General features: G+C 38.8%; 4 protein-coding genes across 21 annotated transcripts; 3 read left to right on the top strand and 1 right to left on the bottom strand.

Annotated features, from left to right (window-relative positions):
* Nucleotides 1–1,694: 1,694 nt before the first annotated feature.
* LOC112170469 lies at nucleotides 1,695–8,497 on the top strand. Of its 11 annotated transcripts, XM_024307763.2 has the most exons (10): nucleotides 1,853–2,756; nucleotides 3,283–4,443; nucleotides 4,611–5,768; nucleotides 5,954–5,995; nucleotides 6,289–6,365; nucleotides 7,066–7,150; nucleotides 7,247–7,330; nucleotides 7,415–7,516; nucleotides 7,596–7,694; nucleotides 7,938–8,497. In XM_024307763.2, the coding sequence occupies exons 1-10, from the start codon at nucleotides 2,010–2,012 to the stop codon at nucleotides 8,061–8,063; spliced, it is 3,681 nt and encodes a 1,226-aa protein (XP_024163531.1). In that variant the 5' UTR covers nucleotides 1,853–2,009; the 3' UTR covers nucleotides 8,064–8,497. The 11 variants fall into 11 exon arrangements, 2 of the variants coding, with proteins under 2 accessions (XP_024163536.1, XP_024163531.1); XR_005801716.1 differs by lacking the exons at nucleotides 7,415–7,516; nucleotides 7,596–7,694; nucleotides 7,938–8,497 and adding exons at nucleotides 6,477–6,514; nucleotides 6,664–6,780 and having other exon boundaries at nucleotides 1,695–2,756; nucleotides 7,247–7,295; XR_002925101.2 differs by lacking the exons at nucleotides 7,415–7,516; nucleotides 7,596–7,694; nucleotides 7,938–8,497 and adding exons at nucleotides 6,477–6,580; nucleotides 6,664–6,780 and having other exon boundaries at nucleotides 1,696–2,756; nucleotides 7,247–7,295.
* A 309-nt stretch (nucleotides 8,498–8,806) lies between these two features.
* LOC112170472 (probable inactive heme oxygenase 2, chloroplastic) lies at nucleotides 8,807–10,913 on the top strand. 2 transcript variants are annotated; one of them, XM_040508792.1, is made up of 5 exons: nucleotides 8,807–9,335; nucleotides 9,476–9,699; nucleotides 9,973–10,080; nucleotides 10,172–10,306; nucleotides 10,394–10,911. In XM_040508792.1, the coding sequence occupies exons 1-4, from the start codon at nucleotides 8,885–8,887 to the stop codon at nucleotides 10,271–10,273; spliced, it is 885 nt and encodes a 294-aa protein (XP_040364726.1). In that variant the 5' UTR covers nucleotides 8,807–8,884; the 3' UTR covers nucleotides 10,274–10,306; nucleotides 10,394–10,911. The 2 variants fall into 2 exon arrangements, with proteins under 2 accessions (XP_040364726.1, XP_024163546.1); XM_024307778.2 differs by having other exon boundaries at nucleotides 8,810–9,392; nucleotides 10,394–10,913.
* A 154-nt stretch (nucleotides 10,914–11,067) lies between these two features.
* LOC112170471 lies at nucleotides 11,068–13,448 on the top strand. Of its 2 annotated transcripts, none has more exons than XM_024307776.2 (5): nucleotides 11,068–11,395; nucleotides 11,884–12,131; nucleotides 12,235–12,493; nucleotides 12,616–12,951; nucleotides 13,037–13,448. In XM_024307776.2, the coding sequence occupies exons 1-5, from the start codon at nucleotides 11,333–11,335 to the stop codon at nucleotides 13,223–13,225; spliced, it is 1,095 nt and encodes a 364-aa protein (XP_024163544.1). In that variant the 5' UTR covers nucleotides 11,068–11,332; the 3' UTR covers nucleotides 13,226–13,448. The 2 variants fall into 2 exon arrangements, with proteins under 2 accessions (XP_024163544.1, XP_024163545.1); XM_024307777.2 differs by lacking the exon at nucleotides 11,068–11,395 and adding an exon at nucleotides 11,470–11,730.
* A 183-nt stretch (nucleotides 13,449–13,631) lies between these two features.
* Nucleotides 13,632–21,513, bottom strand: LOC112170470. 6 transcript variants are annotated; one of them, XM_024307770.2, is made up of 16 exons: nucleotides 21,298–21,513; nucleotides 20,216–20,599; nucleotides 19,847–20,072; nucleotides 19,436–19,699; nucleotides 19,218–19,333; nucleotides 18,329–18,460; nucleotides 18,126–18,213; nucleotides 17,534–17,763; nucleotides 16,965–17,149; nucleotides 16,631–16,830; nucleotides 15,639–15,971; nucleotides 15,430–15,531; nucleotides 14,851–15,148; nucleotides 14,376–14,524; nucleotides 14,018–14,302; nucleotides 13,632–13,944 (listed from the first exon to the last, which is right to left on the bottom strand). In XM_024307770.2, the coding sequence occupies exons 2-16, from the start codon at nucleotides 20,512–20,514 to the stop codon at nucleotides 13,735–13,737; spliced, it is 3,117 nt and encodes a 1,038-aa protein (XP_024163538.1). In that variant the 5' UTR covers nucleotides 20,515–20,599; nucleotides 21,298–21,513; the 3' UTR covers nucleotides 13,632–13,734. The 6 variants fall into 6 exon arrangements, with proteins under 6 accessions (XP_024163538.1, XP_024163541.1, XP_024163539.1 ...); XM_024307773.2 differs by having other exon boundaries at nucleotides 18,329–18,427; XM_024307771.2 differs by having other exon boundaries at nucleotides 19,445–19,699.
* Between the last annotated feature and the right edge of the window lie 1,248 nt (nucleotides 21,514–22,761).

Below are 22,761 nucleotides of genomic sequence, written 5' to 3'. Positions count from 1 at the left end.
CTCCTATCTCCTTCTTGCATGCCAACACTATTAATTCTGTTTGCGTTAAATTTCTATCCTGATTTAACACTTAGAAAATATTTGTACTGGTGAAAACCTGCTGATCTGAGTCTGTATTTGAGACTAAGATGTGGAATTGAATGAATCTGTACAAACTTTAAATCAGAAATCTACTGAAAAACACTAAAAAACATTGCTTTTCTTTTCTTTTTTTTTAGTTTCTTATCAAATTCAAAGGACATAAAAATTTGTTTCAGGTAAAGTTAAAAAGCATTGAAGTAACCAGCCAGCAAAATTTATCTTATGTATATTTCTCTTCTGTATTGTATATATTTGTGTCTATCTTTTCTATGCTCATAACTGAGGAATAAATGAAATAAGTATTGTGTTTGTTTGTAAATTAACTATTTGAAATTTGAAATAAAAAATCATGATGAAACAACAATGAGCATGCAAGCTAGGGCTCTTATGTTCTGAGGCAAATATTATGAACTCTGTTCTCAGGCAAAGGTTACTGTTGTTAATGGTGAGGTACCAATGGCTGAGCAGGTTTCTGTGTTTTTCCCAGTGAATTTGTCTTAATTGAACATAAATTATTTATTTTAGACATATAATCATCAACACCTAATATATATTCTCAAGCTTTTGTTGTTCTTCCAAAATATGCAGAGAACTATATGCAAAAGACTCAACAGAGGATTGAGCACAGTGTTAGCTCACTCTCGGATAAAGGTGAATATCTCTTTTCCCACTCTTACAATCTGAAAACAAATTCATATCAAATTGCACATAAATTGTACTTCTCTTAAGATATGATCGTGTCTCAAGTAGATTAACTTCACACTAAACTTTTACACACCGAATCAAACTGCTTTAATCTCTTGCTGTACTACCTCACCATCTTAACATTTCAGCTAAGAATCATACATGAACTATTTTATAACATTTTTCCTGCTTATAACATTTCATACTGTATAACATCTTTGATAATACTTCTATATCATCACAGCCAAAACAACCACTTTGGAGTGACTGGAAGCTAATATCAAGACCAGAGGCTAACTTATATCCAGCAAAAAGATGTGCAACACGAAGCCACTAAAGTCTTACACAAAAGAAGTCTCAATGTGCTTTTTCATTGGCTCAATCTGTTCAGGCCAACTTCCATCAAAGAGTTCTGACACACCAAGTTTCATTTCAACTTTTTGATTGGGGTCAAGAAATTTGGGTAATGTGTACTTGACCTCAAACGGTAGTTGGTAAGTTGTACATGACCTCAAAGTGTGTGTGAAGACAGCTTACTCCAATTTCTCCCCCGTAATCAATAATTTTAAATTAGTTTGCACAAAGATTCTACAAATTAATGTTATGAGATCAACAATATTATTGTCTATACAAGCAATTACTCAGCCAAACAATTTTCACCACTGACATTAGCTGAATATAATTTGATTATCCAAATGATACATAATAATATAATTGTAATAATAATAAGTCCCGCAGCAAAGCGCGGGCACATTTTCTAGTTTCCATAATAGCAAGAGCAAAAACAATACAAGAATCCATGAATGCATTGATGAAGAGAATTTTACGAAGCTTCTCCTTGTTTTTATCCCAAGCTTCATATATATCTAACTTTAGACCATGGATCCGCAAACAAAGTATTGGGCTGCAACTAAATATACTCATAGTGCCGTATTGTGCTCACTATCCAATCCACAGTCAGTACACCACAATAGCCCAAGGTTCAGATAATTGGGCCGCATCGTGTTCAGTAGCCCAGTTTTTAGCCCATACTCAATAGCCCATTGTTTGGTCAAGGTTCGCATATCCCTTGAGAAAATTCCTTCTTTTTTGTACACTTCACCTTCCGTATAAATCGCGGAATTTCCTCCCGCCATGGAAAGCCTTCCTTCCCACTTCACTCTTTTCTTTTCTCCCAAACAATCAAATTTTCTTTAAAATATTTTTCCAATTTTCATTTTTCCAATTCCTAATTCAACACAATAATGATGCTCCGTCTCTGCCACAGAACCCGTCGCTACTGCTATCACCTCTTCCCTCACCACCACCGTCACCCCCGCCCCCTTTCCTCCTCCGCCTCCAGAAACCCCATCGAACCCCCCAACAATCTCAAAAATGCCAACCAAGTCCCTCCGCCACCGCCAATTCTCCACCGCCGCTCCAGCCCTATCTTCCCTGTCCCCACCGCCTCCCTCTCCCGCAACACCGTCCTCGGCCTCACCGCCGCGATCGCCTCAGTCGCAATCGCCTCCTACGCCGTCGTCGCCGTTACCGATTCCGACGACAAGTCGTTCAATCCTCTCTACGACGGAGTCCAAGGCTTGGCCCGCCAATCCGCCGAGTCGTGCCGGAGGATTATCCACCACGCCAAACAGACCGGCGTCACCGCCTCCGTCCTCTGGCACTCGCTCCGGTCCGTGTTGTCCTCCGCCAACCACGAGGTCCGTTCCGGCTTCCAGCTTAGGGTTGCGGCGCTTCTCGCCGATATTTCCGCGGCCAATGCCAGCCGCAGGGCCGCCATTGTGGGCGCCGGAGGCGGCGCCGTCGTCGATTGGCTGCTCGAGTCGGTGGCGGTCCCCAGGGATGGGTCTCGCACTCAGGCGGAGTCGGCCAGAGCGCTTGCTTTCTTGATCGCCGACCCTAATGTCTCCGCAGCCGTGCTCGGCAGGCCTAACGCTGTTCCTAATCTCTTGAGGTTTATCTATTCGTGCCAGCCTAAGCAATCAAACAAGGTGAGCCTTTCGATTATCTCATGAATTTGGTTTGAGCTGTTGAACAATGCGTTGGTCAATCAATTTTACTGAATCTGTAAAAGTTGAAGTATTGAAATTAGGGAATGTGAACTGAAGCTAAGTGTTGATAATCCATTTGCACTTTTGTGGTTGAGTTTATCTATGAATTTGATCATTAGCATTTTCCTTTCTAACCAAAGTTTGAAAATAACCGAGGCAAAAACGTGAAAAGAGATAATTTGGACAAAAGATATGTGCTTTGAGGAAAAGCCCAAGTTAGTGTATAGCCATATGATCTAATATTGTAAATTGAATGGATGGACTGATGGAGAATATAGTAGGTATGTTGATTGTGCTTCGTTTATAGGTTGGGTATCGTTATGTGGATGACTGACTTTGGTTACTTTTAGTAGTTACTGATATCATGAATCAGATTTTTTTTTTTTAATAAAAAAAATACTTCATACTTGAATTTTCCAATGCTTTTAATGCTGTGGTAACCATAATTGCATTCCTCTGGAAGCAGCACTCGAGACGTAGTTTGCTCGATGTTTCTGATTCTTTGAGAGGCAGGAGCATGCTTGTAGCTGCCATAATGGATATTGTCACGTCCAACTGTGATAGTTCAGAAAAGATGTCTTTTAAGCCTTCTTTGCCAGGTGATGCTGAAACGCGGGATATAGCAGCTGCCCTTCAAGTTATTGAAGAAGGTGGCATGCGTTTGGATGATTCAAATGAACATGAAGGTGACGAAGATGGTGATAGTGGAATCAAGGGTATTGGTATAAAAGTTCTTGGGGGTACATCAGTTTTAGGACTATCAAGAACGAGTGGACTTATGGAGTTGCGGAATTCTGATAGTAGTGGTGTAGAATCAGTGAGGGTTACTAACCAAAATCTTCTCCTGCAAAGTAAGCATGACAGTTCTCTAGCACAAACCAACTTGTCTTCAGCTGTTGTTCCTGGGCTCTGGGATGATTTGACTTGTCAACATGTTGCTGTTCCATTTGCTGCATGGGCATTGGCAAACTGGGCAATGGCATCAGATGAGAATCGATCACGCATACAGGAATTGGATGCTGATGGAAATGCTGTCATGACTGCTTTAATGGCACCTGAGAGATCAGTAAAATGGCACGGTAGTTTGGTGGCTCGCTTGCTTTTAGAGGATGATAAGTTACCCCTCAATGGTTCTGTTTCTGATTGGAGTTCCAGTCTTCTTTCTACTGCTTCACAAGCAACTAAAAATAAAGACATTCCTTTGGCTAAGGTGGCTTTGTCAGCATTCTTGGTTTCTGTTGAGAAATGCCCTGAAGCACGGAAGAGAGTGATGGAAAAGGGTCTTCATTTGATAAGAGACACTGCTAAGCGGACAACGAAACATAAGCATGTGCAGGAAGCATTGGCAAAGGCATTAGAATTGCTATGCACTGGAGACTTGCATTTATCTCTTCAAGAGGGTCAAAAGTGGTCTGGTGTATTACTTCCATGGGTTTTTGGGCAATCTTCCTCTGATACCATGCGTGTTTCAGCGATAAAAATCCTTTCTCGCATTCTTGATGACTATGGACCCTATTCTGTACCAATTTCTCAGGGATGGTTAGCTATTCTACTAACTGAAATTCTGGGTTCCAGCAAGGCATCATCAGTTAAAGGAAATACTCAGCCTAAATCTGATAAAGTTAAGGTCGGGATTCTTTTTACCCTTCCCCTTATTCTGTTCTGACTTTAAACATTCTATGTCTAATCTTTTTGTAGGCTCCACCTCTCATATACTGCTTATCTGTGTTTAAAATTATAATTGTTGACCTTAATTTCTTTGCCAGTATTCATAAAGCCAAATACTTTTTGCAGACTCAAATTGATCAGTCAAACATTCTTTCTGCTGCACAAACTGCTAATCAGTTGGTGGCAGCTGTTGTTAATCTAGCAGTGAAACAGCTAGGAACAACCCCTGATTCTGTTGATACATCTCCACTGGCAGATCTTCTTTCCATGGAGCCTTTTTCCGCCCCATTAAAAACTCTAAAGAAAGATAGTGTGCCTAAGGTTGATGTGGCTGATTCTGCAATGGCAACCTTGAAGGGAATCAAAGCACTGACTGAAGTTTGTTCTGCGGATTCTTTATGTCAGGAAAAAATAGTTGATTTTGGGGTCTTATGTTTGCTGAGACGGTTTTTGTTGCGTGATGATTATGAGAAACTTTCTGCAATAGAAGCCTATGATGCTTCTAAAACGCTTGAGGCACAGGATCGAACCTCAAATATTCCTAAAGAATCATCTACTTCAGATAGTAATGATCCATCTAGTGTTAGAGTTCCGCCTACAGCACACATGCGCCGGCATGCAGCTAGGCTGTTAACTATCCTCTCGCTACTTCCAAAAGTCCAGAAAGTCATTATAAAAGATGAAGCTTGGTGTAAATGGCTTGAGGATTGTGCTAATGGTAAGATCTCAGGTTGCAGTGATCTTAAGATACAAAGTTATGCTCGAGCAACACTATTAAATATATTTTGTAATCGCCCAATTGATAGAGATTCTGCAAACGGTGACACTCCTGATGCTGGTACTGCAAACATTAACAAAAGTTCTCCACGATATGGTGACAATATATTTTTAATCAATCCTGAATTATCCCATTGGAAATGTCCTGAAAAAGTTGATCAAGACGCAGCTCACCAGGATTCATCTTCTTTAGATGGGGCCAATCCTATTGACAGTGAGGATAAATCTGTGACCAGACTTTCAGATGATGTTAACTCTTCTAGTTCTGGGGATGCATCTCACAGTGGTACAGGCAAAAGGGAGCCTCCTCATCTGGATATAATTTTCGTGCATGGCCTCCGTGGGGGGCCTTATAAGACTTGGCGTATAGCCGAGGACAAGTCATCCACTAAGTCTGGCTTAGTAGAGAAGATTGATCAGGAAGCTGGGAAGCTGGGAACCTTTTGGCCAGGTGAATGGCTTTCAGCTGATTTCCCCCAAGCTCGTATGTTTACCCTTAGATACAAGGTTTGTTTTGGTGATTAGTTGTACAGAATATGTTGTTTCTTGGAATTTCTGTCCAACCATATCATCCTACCCCTTGATATACACACTTTATCCGTTTGAAGATTGGTGTTTGTTTTTTAAATTTTATTTCTTGTATGGGTTGCTCCTCACATTGGCATCTAACTCTTAGTTTAAATGCTATGCAGTCAAGTTTAACACAATGGTCTGGCGCTAGCCTGCCCCTTCAGGTCAGTGCTTTTGGTTACAATAAAGAATTTCCATAAGATGTTAAGGGGAATCTATTGATTTGGAATCTAGTGACTTGAAGAGTTTAGGTTTGCTGCACTTATGGATGTGTAGTATGAGTTAATTTTTGCCAATCATATACAATAGTGCTTCACTTATGAGTTTAGGTTTGCTGCACTTAACAATAGTGCTCAATTGGTCGAAGGTGTTTAATTACAAGTAGTCTTTGAGCTTCTAATTTGGTCCAGATGTTATTTCTTTTAGTAATTGTTGCTTTTGTTGTTGGAGTATCCAGGAAGTTAGCTCAATGCTGTTAGAGAAGATTGTTGCTGCAGGTATTGGGGATCGACCTGTTGTTTTTGTGACTCATAGGTATGTACAGTGTTTCCTGTGTGGGCACCAAGTCATCAACTATTGTTGCTTTCAGGTTGTGATTTTTGATTTTCTTATGCATTATGTCATTTTTTTTTTTTTGTGGTTCAGCATTGCAAGTGATTGATGTGGAATGTGTTTAGATCATGGTAGTCTTTTCCACGAATCTGTTGCATCTTCACTCACTCAGTTTTGGGTCTTTGCCAAATTTTCTGGTACCAAAAACAATAAAAATATTTTTTTTTTCAAAAAGGCAAGTAGGTGGGTGAACATTTTACTTCTACTCACTTCTTGGCAGACACCAATGACGAAAAAGGCAGAGCCAAGAATAAATTTCTGAGAAGTATCTTCCGTATGCCCCCCCTGCTTGGTCTGGGCTCTCAGATAAGCATATAGGCAGTTCACCACTCTGGAGGTTCTCAATTCTAATGTTATGTTTGAGTTATTTTTCCAATCACCATTACATTTAATGGGTAGGTTCATTTAATTTGTGGTAGTTATTAGCAAGATTACAGGTACTTCGAATCACCTCCTATTTTTTGTGCCTCATGCATTCTCTCTCTCCCTAGTTCATTTCTGTCCCACAGCATATTTTTATTGTTAAAAGTTTTTGTGGATTGATTTATTTAATAGATAGTTCTCAAGTTTTAGTTGATACTTTTCTACTTTGATGCAATATATCATGTCCGCTATTTTGCAGCATGGGGGGTCTGGTTGTCAAGCAGATACTATCTAAAGCAAAATCAGAGAATATCAATAATCTTGTGAACAACACCGTTGGAATTGTATGTCATAGTAATTGAATATTTTACTTACAATGCAGTTCTTCTTTGAACCTTATTATCATTTCTATTAACTCTGGTGTCTTAATGTGATATCAGGTTTTCTATAGCTGCCCACATTTCGGAAGCAAACTTGCAGACATGCCTTGGAAGATGGGATTTGTGTTGCGCCCAGCGCCAACTGTTAGTAGATGATCTTTATAATGTTTTTATGCCTACACTACCAAATTTTTGAGGTTAATATAATTTCTTCTTCATGTTTCTTAGATAGGGGAGCTAACAAGTGGGTCTCCAAGATTAGTACAGCTTAATGACTATATTCGTCACCTTCACAAAAAGGGGTTGCTTCAAGTCCTCAGTTTTTGTGAGGTAGTCAAAGTAGTGTGTATATGCTTTGTGTCTATGGGGTCTTTATGAGCTTAATAATTTGTGCTGACTTTTTTCGCAGACAAAGGTGACTCCAATTGTTGAAGGTTATGGAGGATGGGCCTTCCGAATGGAGATTGTACCAATTGAATCAGCATATCCTGGATTTGGTGAACTCGTTGTAAGTGGGATGATTTTAAACTATTTTGAAAAAAGTGATTTCATCACTCATTTATAATGAACTGAAGTACCTTATATCGATATGAATAGGCAGTAGTGTAGAGTATAGACCAAGTTACTTCCAACAACATATGTTCCCTGTCCCATATTGCCATTTCAAGTTTTGAATGGACCTATTCAGGTTTCAAACACTAGTACCTTTATCTTCAAACTTGTGGCTCATAAATACTTATGTTTGGAACAGGTATTAGAGTCAACAGATCATATAAATTCGTGCAAACCACTCAGCCGCAGCGATCCCTCATACACAGAGATATTAGAGTTCTTACGGAAGCTGAAAACCAGCTCCGAGAAACAGACAGCAGCGTAAAGTAACTATGCCTCCGGAATTTTGTTCATGTATTCCCATTTCAGGGACCCGGATTGGCTGGTGGCGGTTTTGATCAAATTGAGATGAAAGTGCGCATTGGCACACGAGTAGATTCCATCTGCTGGTCCTGTATATCGGAAACTAAACCAGTCTAATGAATTAACAGACTTGTATGTACGCAGCGGTAATCATCCAACAGAAGCGCGGTAAATTCTTTTGTACATCCTCCAACCTCGAGCTTGTAATCTTCAGCCCCATTATTCTTTAAACTCATTAACCTTGTTGTATTAGTAGTGAAACACTGTTAATCGGAAGATGTTGTATGTAGAACTCACTCGTGAAACTCCCTAATAGGGAGAAGCATCTACGAACTGTATGCAGCATGTACAATAGAAAAAGGAATAACAATTTTTGTTAGGGACTTTATCGAGTCATTCTATTTTGCACTCCCAAGGTTGAAACATCTTTCCCATGTAAAAACCCTAAAAATAATTAGTCGCGAGGAAAACTCATTAAAAATGGATATTTAATTTTCTTAACAAAAGTTTTTGTTAATGAAATTTTATTGGTATTATTTATTATTGGTATTCACTATTGGTATACAAAATGTCATCGGTATTCACTATTCAATATTTTTCGCTCCTGGTGACTTTTTTTTTTTTTTTTTTTTTAATTTAAAAAAAATGTACAACTTTTACCGACGACATTTCTATTTCTTTCTTTTGTTAAGACAAGGGGCGCTTGTGGCGTTTCTGAACTGAGACTTGAACACCGTCTGCTAAATTACCTTTCGTCCCTCCGAACTCTCTGAACCCAAAACAATGCAATTCGCAACGACGTCGTTAATGGACAAAGCGGTGTCCCCATCAATTCTTTACACCCTTTCACCCAAGCCCTCCCCAATTTCAACCAGAAAGCTTCCCTCCCTGTTTCTCTGCTGCTCCGATTCGAGCACCACCGCCGTCTCCACCTCTTGGTCTCCTCCTCCGATTCCGGCCACCACCGGCACGGCGCCGCCGGTCGTGAGGCGGAGGACGAGGTACAGGAAGCAGTACCCGGGAGAGAGCAAAGGCATCACCGAAGAGATGAGGTTCGTCGCCATGAGGCTCCGTAACAGAAACGGCAAGAAACTCGACCCCCGATCTGACGGTGATGATACTCAGAGTGAAAGTGACGATAATGCCCCTGACGACAGTGATGCGTCGGAATCTGACGGCGAGAAGGAGACTTGGCAGCCTAGTGTGGAGGGGTTGCTCAAGTACTTGGTGGACAGTAAGCTCGTGTTTGACACCGTGGAGCGCATTGTTGATGATTCAAACGACGTCGCTTGTCGGTTCCTTTCTTTCTTCCTCTGTTTTCTGCTTGTTTGAATTTCATGGAGCTAACTTTGGTAATTAATTGATTGTGTGCAGACGCGTATTTCAGGAATACCGGATTGGAAAGATCAGAAGCGCTTTCGAAAGATTTGCAATGGTTTGGTGAACAGGGCAATGTGATTCCGGAGCCCAGCAATCCAGGAGTTTCTTATGCCAAGTATCTTAAACAAGTTGCAGAAACTTGTGCGCCATTGTTCCTCTGCCACTTTTATAATATATATTTTTCACATATATCTGGTGGGCAGGTCATAGCAAGACAGGTACTTTCTGAGTTTTAAATCTCTTCCCATTTTATTTATTTAAACCCTTCAACTTTATGTTAACAAGATAGTTTTTTCTTAGAGATATGTGAGTGAATAACATGTAATGTATATGAAGTAGGTACTTTACTGTTGCCAATTTGCTTCAAGCCTTCAACTTTCTGTTGATTTTTTTCTGACTACTTTGAGGCCATATGTGGAAAGAGATGGAAGTTATGTATTCAAGTGTCTGAGTGATGATTTTACTTGGAAATGGGAACTTGTTGGTCTTAGGTATCTGAGAGGCTACTTGAAGGAAGGGAGTTGGAGTTTTACACATGGGAAGGCGATGTGCCAGAGTTAATGAGAGGGGTTCGTGAGAAGCTCAACAAGCTTGGAGAGGTTAATAACGCCTTTGATGCTATCTTGTATTCACTTTGCATGAGTTCATTTTAACAGGGTTACTAAATCTACTCTACCATTGTGATTGCAGCACTGGAGTCGAGATGACAAGAACAAATGCTTAAGAGAAACAACCAAGTCATTCCGATCTCTGGGGCAGATAATTCGCCTGATCATCTTACAAACCAAGTGATATCAAATTAACAGCTCAGAAGCTCACTCATGGGTAAGCCTGGATTTCATTTTGTCAACTCCAATTTTGAACATCAGTTGCTGTATGTCAATAACGTTTGTTTTCTATTCTGTTTACCAGGTAGCATGGTTCTACTGTGGACTCATGTTCGTACAAAGATGGTTCGTCACCAGACTGAAGTAGGATGCATCTCCGGAAAAAACGTCATCTTCTCCTGGAAATTTTCCTTAGGACTCGAAAGACTGCACTCAGCAGTCAGCACAACAAGAACATTCTATTTCTGAGCCTCATCTTGCCAGCAGGATCTTGGCTTTTCTCCCTGTTTCAGGCTCGAAGGCCTTCTAGTCTCTTAAGCCCTTTGGATGATTTATCCGTTGGTTTGATTTCAAAGTGCTCACATTTAAGGCTTGGTGGGTTCATTAGGTTAGGTAATGATAGAGCCATTTGTTCACTGTAGTAGGTGATCCACAAGCTATGGCTGCTGGCCTGAAGTACTTCAGAGTTAAACCTAAGTAAGTTCATCTTCAAAGCTGTGCAGAGTGAAACTTGTCGGCGGTGTGTCAATTGTCAACAGGAATCCCTGTACTTGGGCCTTTCGCCCCTCTTTAACAATTAGTTAATTACGCCGTTGATTATCATATTTTTTCTGCATTGATTATTCTCCTGCATTCAAATTCTATCACAGCTTGGATTCAAAACTTCAAGAACCAGTAACATGCTTTCCAAATTAACAATGGCTCTTTTCACAGCTTGGATGCAAACACACAACAACGTCAATCACCCGTCCTCTGTGTTTACGAAGATCGATGCTTGGACTTATAAGTTATGATCACCGTTGACCTAATTGAGAGTGAAAGAAAGAAACGCACTTTGAGAAATGTAATATAAAATGTATGCCAATAAAATATTGAGCTGAAACTAAAATTTGAAGCTAAAAGAGACGAGCGTGCTGGTCGTAAATGATGTCGTTCTTCACGAGGAAGAGCTTAAAACCAGTGTATAACGTACACTACCACATCTCACTTTTCTGTAACTCAAGGAGAGAGACAAGAAGACTGGATGCCAATTTATCTTTCTTCTCATCATCTCAAGATGGATGAAGAACTGTGTTTCTTCAACCAGGTCTGCTATGGAGTTCTTTGTGAACCCTAACCCTCCTCTCTTTTTTGTTCTCAGTGACTTTCATTACTTTTATCAACCAAACAAGTTTTCGTGTCTTTCAAAGATAGCTTATTGTTAATTGGTAATAGATATTGACTTTGGTTAATTGATAAATACATGTCTAACAGTATGCTTGCGGACTATTCCAGCTGATCTTTTCAAGCAATGACCTTTTCTTTAGCCTTAGTTTTCTCATTATAGACAAACAGAATAAGACACACTAAAATCCCATTTAAGAGGTTTTTCCCTTCCTTCTATTTCTCTACTTCAATGGAGGATCTTAGATGGAAACCACAGTATGCTTCTCTCTCTGTGATAGTGTCAATTTCTTGGACCAACTTTCTCACTCACGCAACACACACATACTTGTGTTCTTCACTTACCATGCATTCTACTGCTTCTTGTACCTATCATTAATTCTTCATTCTAACTCTTGAACTGTATTACAGGATACACTTGTCATTAAGGCTCCTAAGAAAACTCCACTAATATTGAGGATGGTGGTATTACTTTTTACAATGGCTTGTGGTGTTTATATTTGCTTAGTCTGCTTGAAGCAAATAAACCCTAACAAAACGATGATCAAGTTCTTAAACATCAAGGTGATTGACTACGACAACGAATCATGCCCTGATCCTCATCTTGAGCAATGGGAAATCCCCTATGTGCATTACCCAAAACCTCGAACATTTGAGAGGTACCTTGCCAGTCATTGATGCATTTATTTGGTTGATTGATATGCATCGACTCAATACTTACAAGTGCCAAAATTAGTGGTCTGATTTATGCATCATTTACAGGAATGAATGCGCCTGCAATCCGGTACGCTACTTTGCAATATTGTCAATGCAGAGATCAGGGAGTGGATGGTTTGAGACATTGTTGAATAATCACACTAATGTAAGTTCTAACGGAGAAATCTTTTCCATCCCGGATAGGAGACGTAATGTTTCTTCAATTTTGAAGAACATGGATAAAGTATACAATCTCGATTGGTTTAGTAGTGCTTCCAGAAATGAGTGTTCTGCAGCTGTTGGATTCAAATGGATGCTTAATCAGGTTAGCTTAACTATTAAATGATTAACACATAGGTACCGATGCTAGTCGGATATTTGTAGCAATAGATTTGCTATCATATTGTTCTTAAAGCTGAATGGTACTTATTATACCATATGGTGCAGGGTTTGATGGAGAACCATGAAGAGATAGTGAAGTACTTCAAGAAAAGAGGCGTGTCTGCAATATTCCTCTTCCGAAGGAACTTACTCCGCAGAATGATTTCTGTACATGCAAATTCTTATGATAAAGAAGCTAAGCAACTCAATGGCACTCACAAGTCCCATGTGCATTCTCCATTGGAAGCTCAAATACTTGCAAAGTACAAACCCAAGCTTAATGCCACATTACTAATCCCAGAGCTGAAGCAAGACGAGGAGACAGCTGCGAAAGCTACACAGTATTTCAAGACCACTCGTCACATTGTTCTTTACTACGAGGACGTGATCAATAACCGCACTGTAATTACTATACAGTCGATCATAATCACTTACACATAATGCTACCCTTTTGGAAATGTCATTGATTATGAGCTTTGTTTTGCAGAAACTCAATGAAGTTCAAAAGTTCCTTGGGTTGCCTTATCGAGAGCTCAAGAGCCGTCAAGTTAAGATACATACAACACCGTTGTCGAACCAAATCGAGAACTGGGAAGATGTTCAGAAGACACTCAAAGGAACATCATACGAAAGCTTCCTCGCAGACTACCAAGTTTCTTCTTTAGCACTACTTTGACAGTGTGAGGATGTATATAACCTGACCACTATCGGTTCATAATCAACTTATTATTTGGTTAGAAGGTTAGAATTAGATTTTGGCAAAATCACTGTCTGAGCTTTTCAAGTTCATCTATTGTTTTGAATCAATTGTATCAATCCCCTGCTTCTTAGCCAGTTCACCTGCTTTCTGTAAATTTAGTAGAACAAGAGAAATTTTGTACATTCAACATCTTTGAGGACTCTACTGCATACTTGCCCTTTGGGAAAGAATTTGAACTTCGTATCTTTTATGGACCAGAGATAAGTCTGACAGACGGAAAGTCATATACCAACTGTGCTAGGTCTCAACTACAGTAAACCCTACTTACAATTCTGTCTTCAGCATGATAGTTGGTTAGCTGGACTAATGGGAAATCAAGATGTATAACATTACCAATAAAAAAAACTACTCATTTTTCTTCTTTCTTTTCTTTCATTGCTACCTAAAGGTAACTACATTAATGTTACAAAAAGAGCAAGCCTCGATCAGCGAATTACTGACCCATCACTTCCTGCTACGTCAGTTTTATCTGTTTGTCGAATTACAAAGTGATCAACTATCTTAACATTATGTAGTGGGTCTTGCTGAGCAGCTTTTGCACTCCATTTACTAGGAAACTTCCTCCGATGGCTCATCTGTTGCGGTTGTTTTGGCTCCGCATCCCAATCAGGGTCCAGCTTCCATTCTTTTGGAACCTGCATGTTTTAATTATAAGCAACTCTCAAAAGTCCCAAATAGGTCATTGGAAAGTAAACCAGCCTTTCTTACCTTATCGACTGCAAGAGTATACACTTCAAGATCCCCATCAATATTAATGTGAAATCGAGTGAATGATTTGTAGTTAGCAATTCGCAAGGAGGAGAATGCTTCATCAAAGTGTATGTGCAACCAATTAATGCAAACATATAGGTAGCTGCCAAACACCAAAGAAACCACTGGAGTAGAGAAGACCCAAAAATAAAGGAAGACAGAAGCATAATATATACAAGCGCCCAGTCTAGAGAGTGATTCCATCCCATTCTTGCATATATTGTTCCGGGTGACTGCCATAACCTGATAATATGTCTTGATGATGAGAATCTAACAAATAAAGGGAAAAGTAAGTATACAAAAGAGATTTCCATACCTCTGGAACATCAAATGCAGACATGAAATACTTGATGCATGCTGGATAAAGACCAAAGGTCCATTGTTCTATACGAGCACGAAGGCCAGTTGGATCTGGAAAGTGCTCACTCTCTGCTGACCGGTACCACTCATATAATGTGTGATAGCCTGAAAATTAAAACTTTCATCATCAGACAACATACTGTTTGCTACCATTAGCATTTTAGTCAAAACCTATCATTTGAAAAAGTAAGAAATTACAATAAGATGTCAGGTGATTATGAAGATAATAACCATTGTACATATATATGTTCTCGACCGGGAAAGGGTACATTTCAATCTGCTTACACACCATCATATGTATTTTTATGTCATATGAATATATTGACTGACTCAACCAAATACTAAAGTCACTTCACTTATCTGAGTTAACATAATCACACAAACTAATAATATGGTTCAGAACAAAAACCCATGACATAAAAAATGGCTACCTGAAGTTCCTAGTAGTTGATGCTGGACGCACATCTCAACACCAAGTTCCAACAGCAACATAAGAATTAGAGCTGCAGCCAGGTGCGCAGACACATGAAGAACTCCAATCATAACCCGTTTCTTACGAGACACTTTGGAGGGGACAAATGTGACTGCTACAATCAGCAACACCACAGCACCTGCTAACGATACATAAGAGTGCTCCAGCATGTACACAAAAGCATTCCACACTGTTCCAAAGAAAGACCTCAAGTGACCAGGAAATGAGTCCTCTCGCAAGATATGATTGAGCTTACACTACAAAATGGAAAGGAAAATTAGAAAATGTCACTGGCCAGTAAGGAAGTAATATTCACGTCTGTGTAAACAGAGATGAAATGATTTGGCATTTGGAAAGCTCTAAGAAGCAAAAGAACTCAAATTTAAAAGATTGATGAGGTAAATATTATTTCAATTCCAGAAAGAGACCAAGAAAGATATCATAAATTCATAATTGTTCAAATCCAATGGGGAAGAAGCAAAGTCAGGGGAATTATCATTGAATATCACAAAAAATAGAGAAGCAATTAAAGACTCACCTGTGGGAACATAGAAAAGACCAATAGAAAGTATATAATGCCACCAATAAAATCAAATTGCCAGTTCTTCTTCCGAAACTTTAAAATATTTCCTAAAGCAATCTGCATACAAGTGAAAATAACTCATTAGCCCCAAGATTTGAAAGGATATACATACAAAACTTGAACTTGGTAGTGGCAGTTGGACAAACACTATAATTACAACTTACCCTACTTGAATCTTCAAATGAAGGATAAGCAGCCTTGGTCTCATACGATGCTCCATAAAATTTCTTAAAATTACTGAATACATGTGTGGGATGTAGAAAAGCCCCACCACAACCGTTTACAAGTAAATGTTGCACTTGAACTGGGTCCTCTGACCTAACAAATGAATGACGCATATAATGATGCAAATCTCCAGCCACTCGTAGCTTACACCTTCCTTTCAAATGATCACATATCAGATGTGCAACATTCTTTCCAGATACATCATTCCAGTACCAGTCAAGAAGCCAGTTTGGCTCATGTGTCATAATGATTACAGAATCATCTTCTCCTACCTACAACAAACATGAAGAAATGAGAATTTACCATCAGAAAAGAGCAAAGGAGTAAAAGCCCCACAGGCATCCCTGGTCAGCATATATTGCATCACATATGACGGTTCACATGCATCAAGCACAGCACTAGCAATCAAATTTGTAGCCCGACAACTAAGGACATAAGAACACTCATAAGTTGGTATATACAACATTTCTACTATACAAACAGGCAGAGATATATGATCATGAGTTATGTTTTTTTTTTTGGTACGAGTTATGTTTTTATTGACCAAAAAAAAAATAAGAACACTCATAAGTTGGTATATACAACATTTCTACTATACAAACAGGCAGAAATATATGATCATGAGTTATGTTTTTTTTTTTTTGTATGAGTTATGTTTTTATTGACCAAAAATAAATAAATATATGATTACGTAACCTAATGCTGAATGTGAAATTGGGGATTCTCTCTAGTTCACTATTGGAAAAATGGAGCATCTAGAAAAAATTAAAAGGCCTGTATAAATGGTGGCCCAAATTATTAATCTCCAACAAGTTTAAGAAAAGCAGAGGACCAAAGAAACAACTCAAAAAGGTAGCAAGTAAACAATGGGTAAAAGTTTAAAGGAAAGTTAGAAAACTATTAAAAAAAAACAAAACAAAACAAGAAATACCTTGTTCTTTACTAGTTCTGAAAAGAATTTGAATTGGTACACATCAATATCGCCATGGAGTGCCAGATCAAGACCAAATACCCACCATTTTTTAGGGAGTTTCAGAGCAAAATAACTCTTCTTTTGAGGCATAAGCCACCCACCCAACCAGCTCTTATGACATATATACCTCATAAATGTATTTAGTCCATCAAACCAATCTGTAATGCCAAAAAGAAAAGAAATTGTTACAGCCCCATATTAACAATCTAGTTTGTAGGTTGATCTCTCTTTTTGTTGTGTTGGTGGTGGGACAAGATAGAAAAAGAAGCTCAGACTGAGATATAAGGCCTACCATGGTTTCCAGGAATGACAAAACACTGGGGCCCATCATATTGCTTTAGTTCAGACACGCCACAAGGTAGCTCAGGTTTATCTACAGCTATATGCTCTTGTTTAGACCATGAAGGGGGCTGGAGAGCATACTCAAAAGGACAAAAGAGACGCCTTTCATAGGTGAAGGCTGAAGGATTAGGATACCTAGACCAGAAGCATGACATATCAGACTATATTAATATGTATTCAACTAGATAAAAATATCATTGTCAGATATGTTTACATATGCCTAAATGAATAAACAGCAGAAATCATGAGGTTGAGGTCTCTTGGTAAACAAAGGTCCAAAAGAAACATCAAAGGCAAAAGAAATTTGGAAAAATTTTTAACTGTGTAAACTCACTCAAAATTTTTAATCAAAAATTCAATTTACCTAAAATCGTTTTGAAAAGCTAATCGATCTAGATTTATCCAATATCACAACTGCAACACAGATTAAAAAGAAATTGTTTTACCTTTTAATTACCAGAAAACAAATATCTATATAATAATTGATCCCCAATGCCCTAATAAGAATATTGGACTTACGCAAGATCTCCTCCGATAAGTAGTAGGTCTCCACGTGGTAGGTTAAGTACAGAATCGTCTTTGCTGACATTGATGGAAGGCTGAGCGAGGAGCCGAGCCACAGAATAAGATGAGTTTCCACCATCGCCAGTATCAGCCATGAAGTCAAACCATAGATCATCCTTCTCAACAAAATCATCATATAAAAGATCCCCTTGTGAAGCTCCGTCACTGATCTTGCTCATTGCTGCCTAATGATTGGAAAGGGACAAATAAAAATGCAGAAGGAAAAAAGAAAGAGCCATTAGCATTAAAGGAGGTGGAGGAGATGCCAAAAAGTTAAGAAAATAATGTGTATTACACCCTTTTCAATTACTACACCATCTTACAAAGTGATCAATTTTTGAAAAGACAATATATGAAAGATGATTAAAAAAATACATTTTCTTCCTTCATAATTCTTAAAGTATAAAACATCTATTTTATAGAATACTATCCACCTTATCATTTTTATCTTTGTGAATTACAAATAAGGGAAGACATCTTCAATAATACTACATAATGAAATAAATTTACAAATAAATAAATTTCTAAATGGTATGAACGATCTTACCTGCATCATACGCATGTCAAACCGGCCAACAAAGACAGTTACTGATACCAGGAGGTCAAAAACAGTCTTGAACAAATCAGCTGATGTTCTGCAACATATAGCCATCAGCAAAGGGAATGCAACTATATGAAGATATCTCTGTTCAACTCTCCTTAAGAAAAGCACAGAAATAAAGGGGAGATGATAGAGAGCGAGAGAGATACCCTGAATACCAAGGAACCATATCCAAAAAATCAGGCTTCATTTGCTTCTTCTTCGACTTCTCATGTTCTTCTACAGACAAAGGATGAGTGAGTGCCCACCTGGTTATTTGAGGAACAAGAAGCACAAGGCAACTATTATAAAAGTAAAGAAGTGTAAGGACATAAATCAAATATCTAATCCAATTGTAAGCATTATGGGATCAGCACCTAGCTACCATATTCCAGCTGAAAGTTTTACACAATAATTACACATGCAAGGTAACTGTCAAACTATACAGGCCCCTTAGTTATAACAACAAAAGGCCAATACCAGCTGTCCAAGTAGAGTCAATTATATAATCCATAGACAGTGAAACACAGATTAGTTTGTCATGGTTGACCAAAAAAAAAAAAGATTAGTTTGACATTCTATACCCCTCCAAGAAAAATAGCACACCATGTATGAAGTAGTTATGAAAATAACATAACGATTTTCAAATTACTCCATTCTTTCGTTTTAATTTTTTTAATATGGTTTACAATGAAGTGACATGATAATATAAGCAATTAGAAACTTTAAACTATAATGTCATTTGTTTAAACCATGATAATATGTCATTTGTTTGGAGGTCACAAGCTCATCATGTCTAAGGTTTTCCACTTCAATCTTCACAATTACATGTTCGGTTAACAAGAGAGATGGAATAAATTATACAGCAACCAAGAACACCAGGTCCTACCAGCAATTTGAATCCAACTATAGCCATGAAGGTAACATTTACAGAACAGACCATGGAAATCCAAACTTTAAACACAGAAAGTTAAGTCGGAAAAGATATCATTCTCTACAAGAGACAACAATCAATTATTTATGCATAATACATAAAACATGTTGCAATATATCACTTACCCTGTTGACCTCTCCACTACATAATTAGCAATATACAGGCCTATGAATGTGGCCCATAATGAGTATAATGGGGATATTCCATCCGACGAACCAGCACATGAACCATTGCATGCTAACTGAGAAATAGAAATAATAATAAATAAATATATGACAATAGAGTTATAACACTAATATTATAAATAGCACAAAAATACGAAGTGGTGGGAAAAATCATTTACTTGTTCTACCTGTACCTCACCATAGATGACCCACTTGGACAAAAGTGGATAATCACTTGCAGACCCTACCGGAGCAAACCAGTAGGAGCAGACCTCATCTTTCAGCTCATTCATTCGAAGGAATTTAGAAAGCCACGTATTTCTCTCATCTTTCTTCCAGAAATTAAACAAAGACAAAGAATTTCTTTTATCCAGTTGTCTCTCTCTCAGGATAGCTCGGTTTCCACAATGACTGTAAAATATACAGCAGGCTACGCTAAGAACCTACATGAAGAAAAGAAAAGATGCATGAAAAGACATCCAGACTTTATAGTTTGTTGCATGAACATTCCAAGTTTCTTCTCTGCTACATAGCAAGTGACTAAAAATACTGGAAACATTAACAGTTAGAAAAATGATTTTAGGACTTACAGCACAGTTTTGGAGGATTGTTAAAATTGCTGGCCTCCTTCCAGCTACACGTGACACGAGACCGATGTACCAGAGGCCAATAAATACAATGTGGAAGAAAAGAAGAAACAGGACAGAAGTGACAAATACATTAAAACCCAAAGACAGACTCATCCTTATATCAACTCCCATTGATTTTAATTTTGGGAGATGATAGACAGCTGCCACAAGAATCCAGGTTATATACCTGCAAAATTATCTCCCAGAGTTAGAACTCTGTATTTATCTCTATGAATTCAGATACATTTACATGCATGATTAATTCAGTGCAGATGAGGCAGTGCAAAGTACAGATACAAGTGGCATAGGATTCATTACAAATGTACTTACCACCGACTGAAATTTGAATAACTTGGTTTGATAGTCTTCCCTATGAATGGAGATGAAAAGAAATAGAAGAAACCCAGCAAACAGGCATACATAGACCACCACTTAATATTGTTGTCTAGCTTCTCTACAAGGGTATTGATGTTGTCGGAGGAGATAAAAAACAAGCAACCCACAACAACAGCAATTATGGCATGACGTGAATGCTCATGGGGATAAGGATATGTATGGGTTAGAATTGTTCTAACCCTCTCCATTTTTAAAGTATCTAGAAAACCAGCAGACTGCTTATTAGATCCCATCAAATGAACTCGCACTGCTTCAAGTGATTACAAATAAACCAACAATGTGTTTGCCGGAATCACCGCATGGACCAACTCCGATGTCCTGAGCAGAAAAGATTACATGGGAGAAGTGTCAACACAGGAGGAACACTCATAAAAAGAGCAAAAGAAACTCATATAGGAAAGATGTAAAATAATAAATGTGGCCAAAACAAGGATCATCATTTTCCGGGTCTTTGACCCTCATGCACATCACAGTTGTACAGATAAAAGCTTCAGCATTGCAAGTAAACATCTTTATTTTACCATCATTATTAAAGTAAACAACTTTCAAATATAAACTACCATATTTTGATCCCCCGCGAGCTAGAAAAGGAAAAAAAAAAAAATCCGCTGACCAAGACTGGGTCATCAATCACACCACCAAATTCCAATCCCAAAACAAACTAATGAATCAGACAGCAATAATCAGAACCACATTGCAGTGACAAAAACAAAAATCCCAACTTCAATAAGAACGAGAAGTAAACCCAACTCATTAAACACACACACACACAAAAAAAAACACTAACCAAGATTACTGCTTTTGCAAATGCAACTAAGCCGAAAACTAATCGAACTACTAAAAAAAAAAAAAAGGAGAGCAACGCACAGCAAAAGCCAACTGCAACTCAAGCACACGGAAATTCAAATTCAGCGCCAAAAACAACGACTAGGGTTGGATTTCATTAATTCAAACCAAACCAGAACAAGCGGAGCTAATAAGAATAATAATTAAAACTGAGGGGAGACGAAAATGACCTGGTAGAAGCCGAAATCGGAGACGAAGTTGATCGGATGCGGAAATCGTAAGCGCAGAGAAGAATAAGAGGTGTTAGAAGAGAGAAGCGAAGCGAATAGGGGTTGGAATGTCTGCCAGGAACTTGAGCATTTAGGAAAGGGTATATTCGTTTTGCGCCAAACACAACACCAGCACCCCTTTCCCTGTCTTCGTCTTTCTTTTTTTTTCTCCTCTCTCTTTATAAATTTCTGAGCTTCCGCTTCTTCTTGTTTTTGTGTGAGAATTACGCAAACGAGATTTTGACCACATTTTGGGCTTTCCTTTCCTTTGGTCGGTTTGAAAGAAACTCCCATATTTTCCTCGTGGCACAGTCGGGTCTCTTTTACGCGGTAATTGACCGTTTGGGTGTAGAGCCTCAAATGGATTGGGCCGTTTTATGTGAGTGAGGATCTTACTGCAAGCCCAGGCCCGTTTTAGTTAGTGGGATTTACAGGCCCAATTCACACCTCTTGCTACTCTTTTTTTTTTTTTTTTTGAGTCGAAATGATTCGTTCATCGACAGACCGACGGCACAGTAGTTGGAAAATGGCAACAAAAAATTAATGAATTTTTAAAATTATGATTTCTACCTAAAATTGTGGATACTTTGTCTACATCGCATGTTCTTATTTTTCTACAAAATTTTTTTCACCCTTGATTAATGATTTTCAAACACTTCTCTAACTTACAGAACTAAAAATCATGACTTTTTATTTTATAATTTTTCAAAGTCTTATTACAATAAAATTTATTAAAAAAATATATCGTTTGAGGTTTCAGTGTTTCGCCAATCGGAACACGTTCTAAACATCACGTTCTATGAATGGTCAGCATGACATGGCATGCCATTCCGTTCTATGGGTGGTCCCATGACACCCCTCCAGCATCTCAAACCATGCAAAACTTTATATGTATTTAAATTCTCATGTTTTATAATCTTATTATTATTGGTAATTTGATAAAGCATGTATACAGGCTTTTCAGACTAATAAATTGAAGTCGTTGATCAATACATTTAATTGTTATCATCTTTCAGGCTTGCAATTATTGTTCTCGTCCGGCGGCACTCGGATGTCCGGCCTCGCCGTCGTCTTGGGGTTGCTGTCGGACGGGGGATCTACTGCCCAAGGATTTCATCTAAGGGATTCTCTCCGGTTCGTCAGATGGTTTGGCTGGGATGGTGGCGAGGGCGATGGTCTTGCGGCATAGATTGATTTACTGATCGTCTGATCCCCGCAGATGGCTTCTTTGATCGACGACGCCATGGGTCTTGCTCAACGGCGATGGGGATTGCGAGGCCTAGCTCGGGGATGGTGTTTCCGAGGTGATGCAGGTTGCGCTAGCGTGGCTCGGCGGTTTGGATCGCGGAGATGGTGCAAATTGTGGGTGGCGACGCGGCGATGTGGTAGGCCGGAACGTGGCCGTACTGTGGTGCATGACGGGTC

This window comes from Rosa chinensis, chromosome 6 (assembly GCF_002994745.2).
Source record: "Rosa chinensis cultivar Old Blush chromosome 6, RchiOBHm-V2, whole genome shotgun sequence".
Lineage (NCBI taxonomy): Eukaryota > Viridiplantae > Streptophyta > Magnoliopsida > Rosales > Rosaceae > Rosa > Rosa chinensis.
Note: the sequence above shows the minus strand (reverse complement) of the source record. Positions and strands in the feature narration are given on the sequence as shown.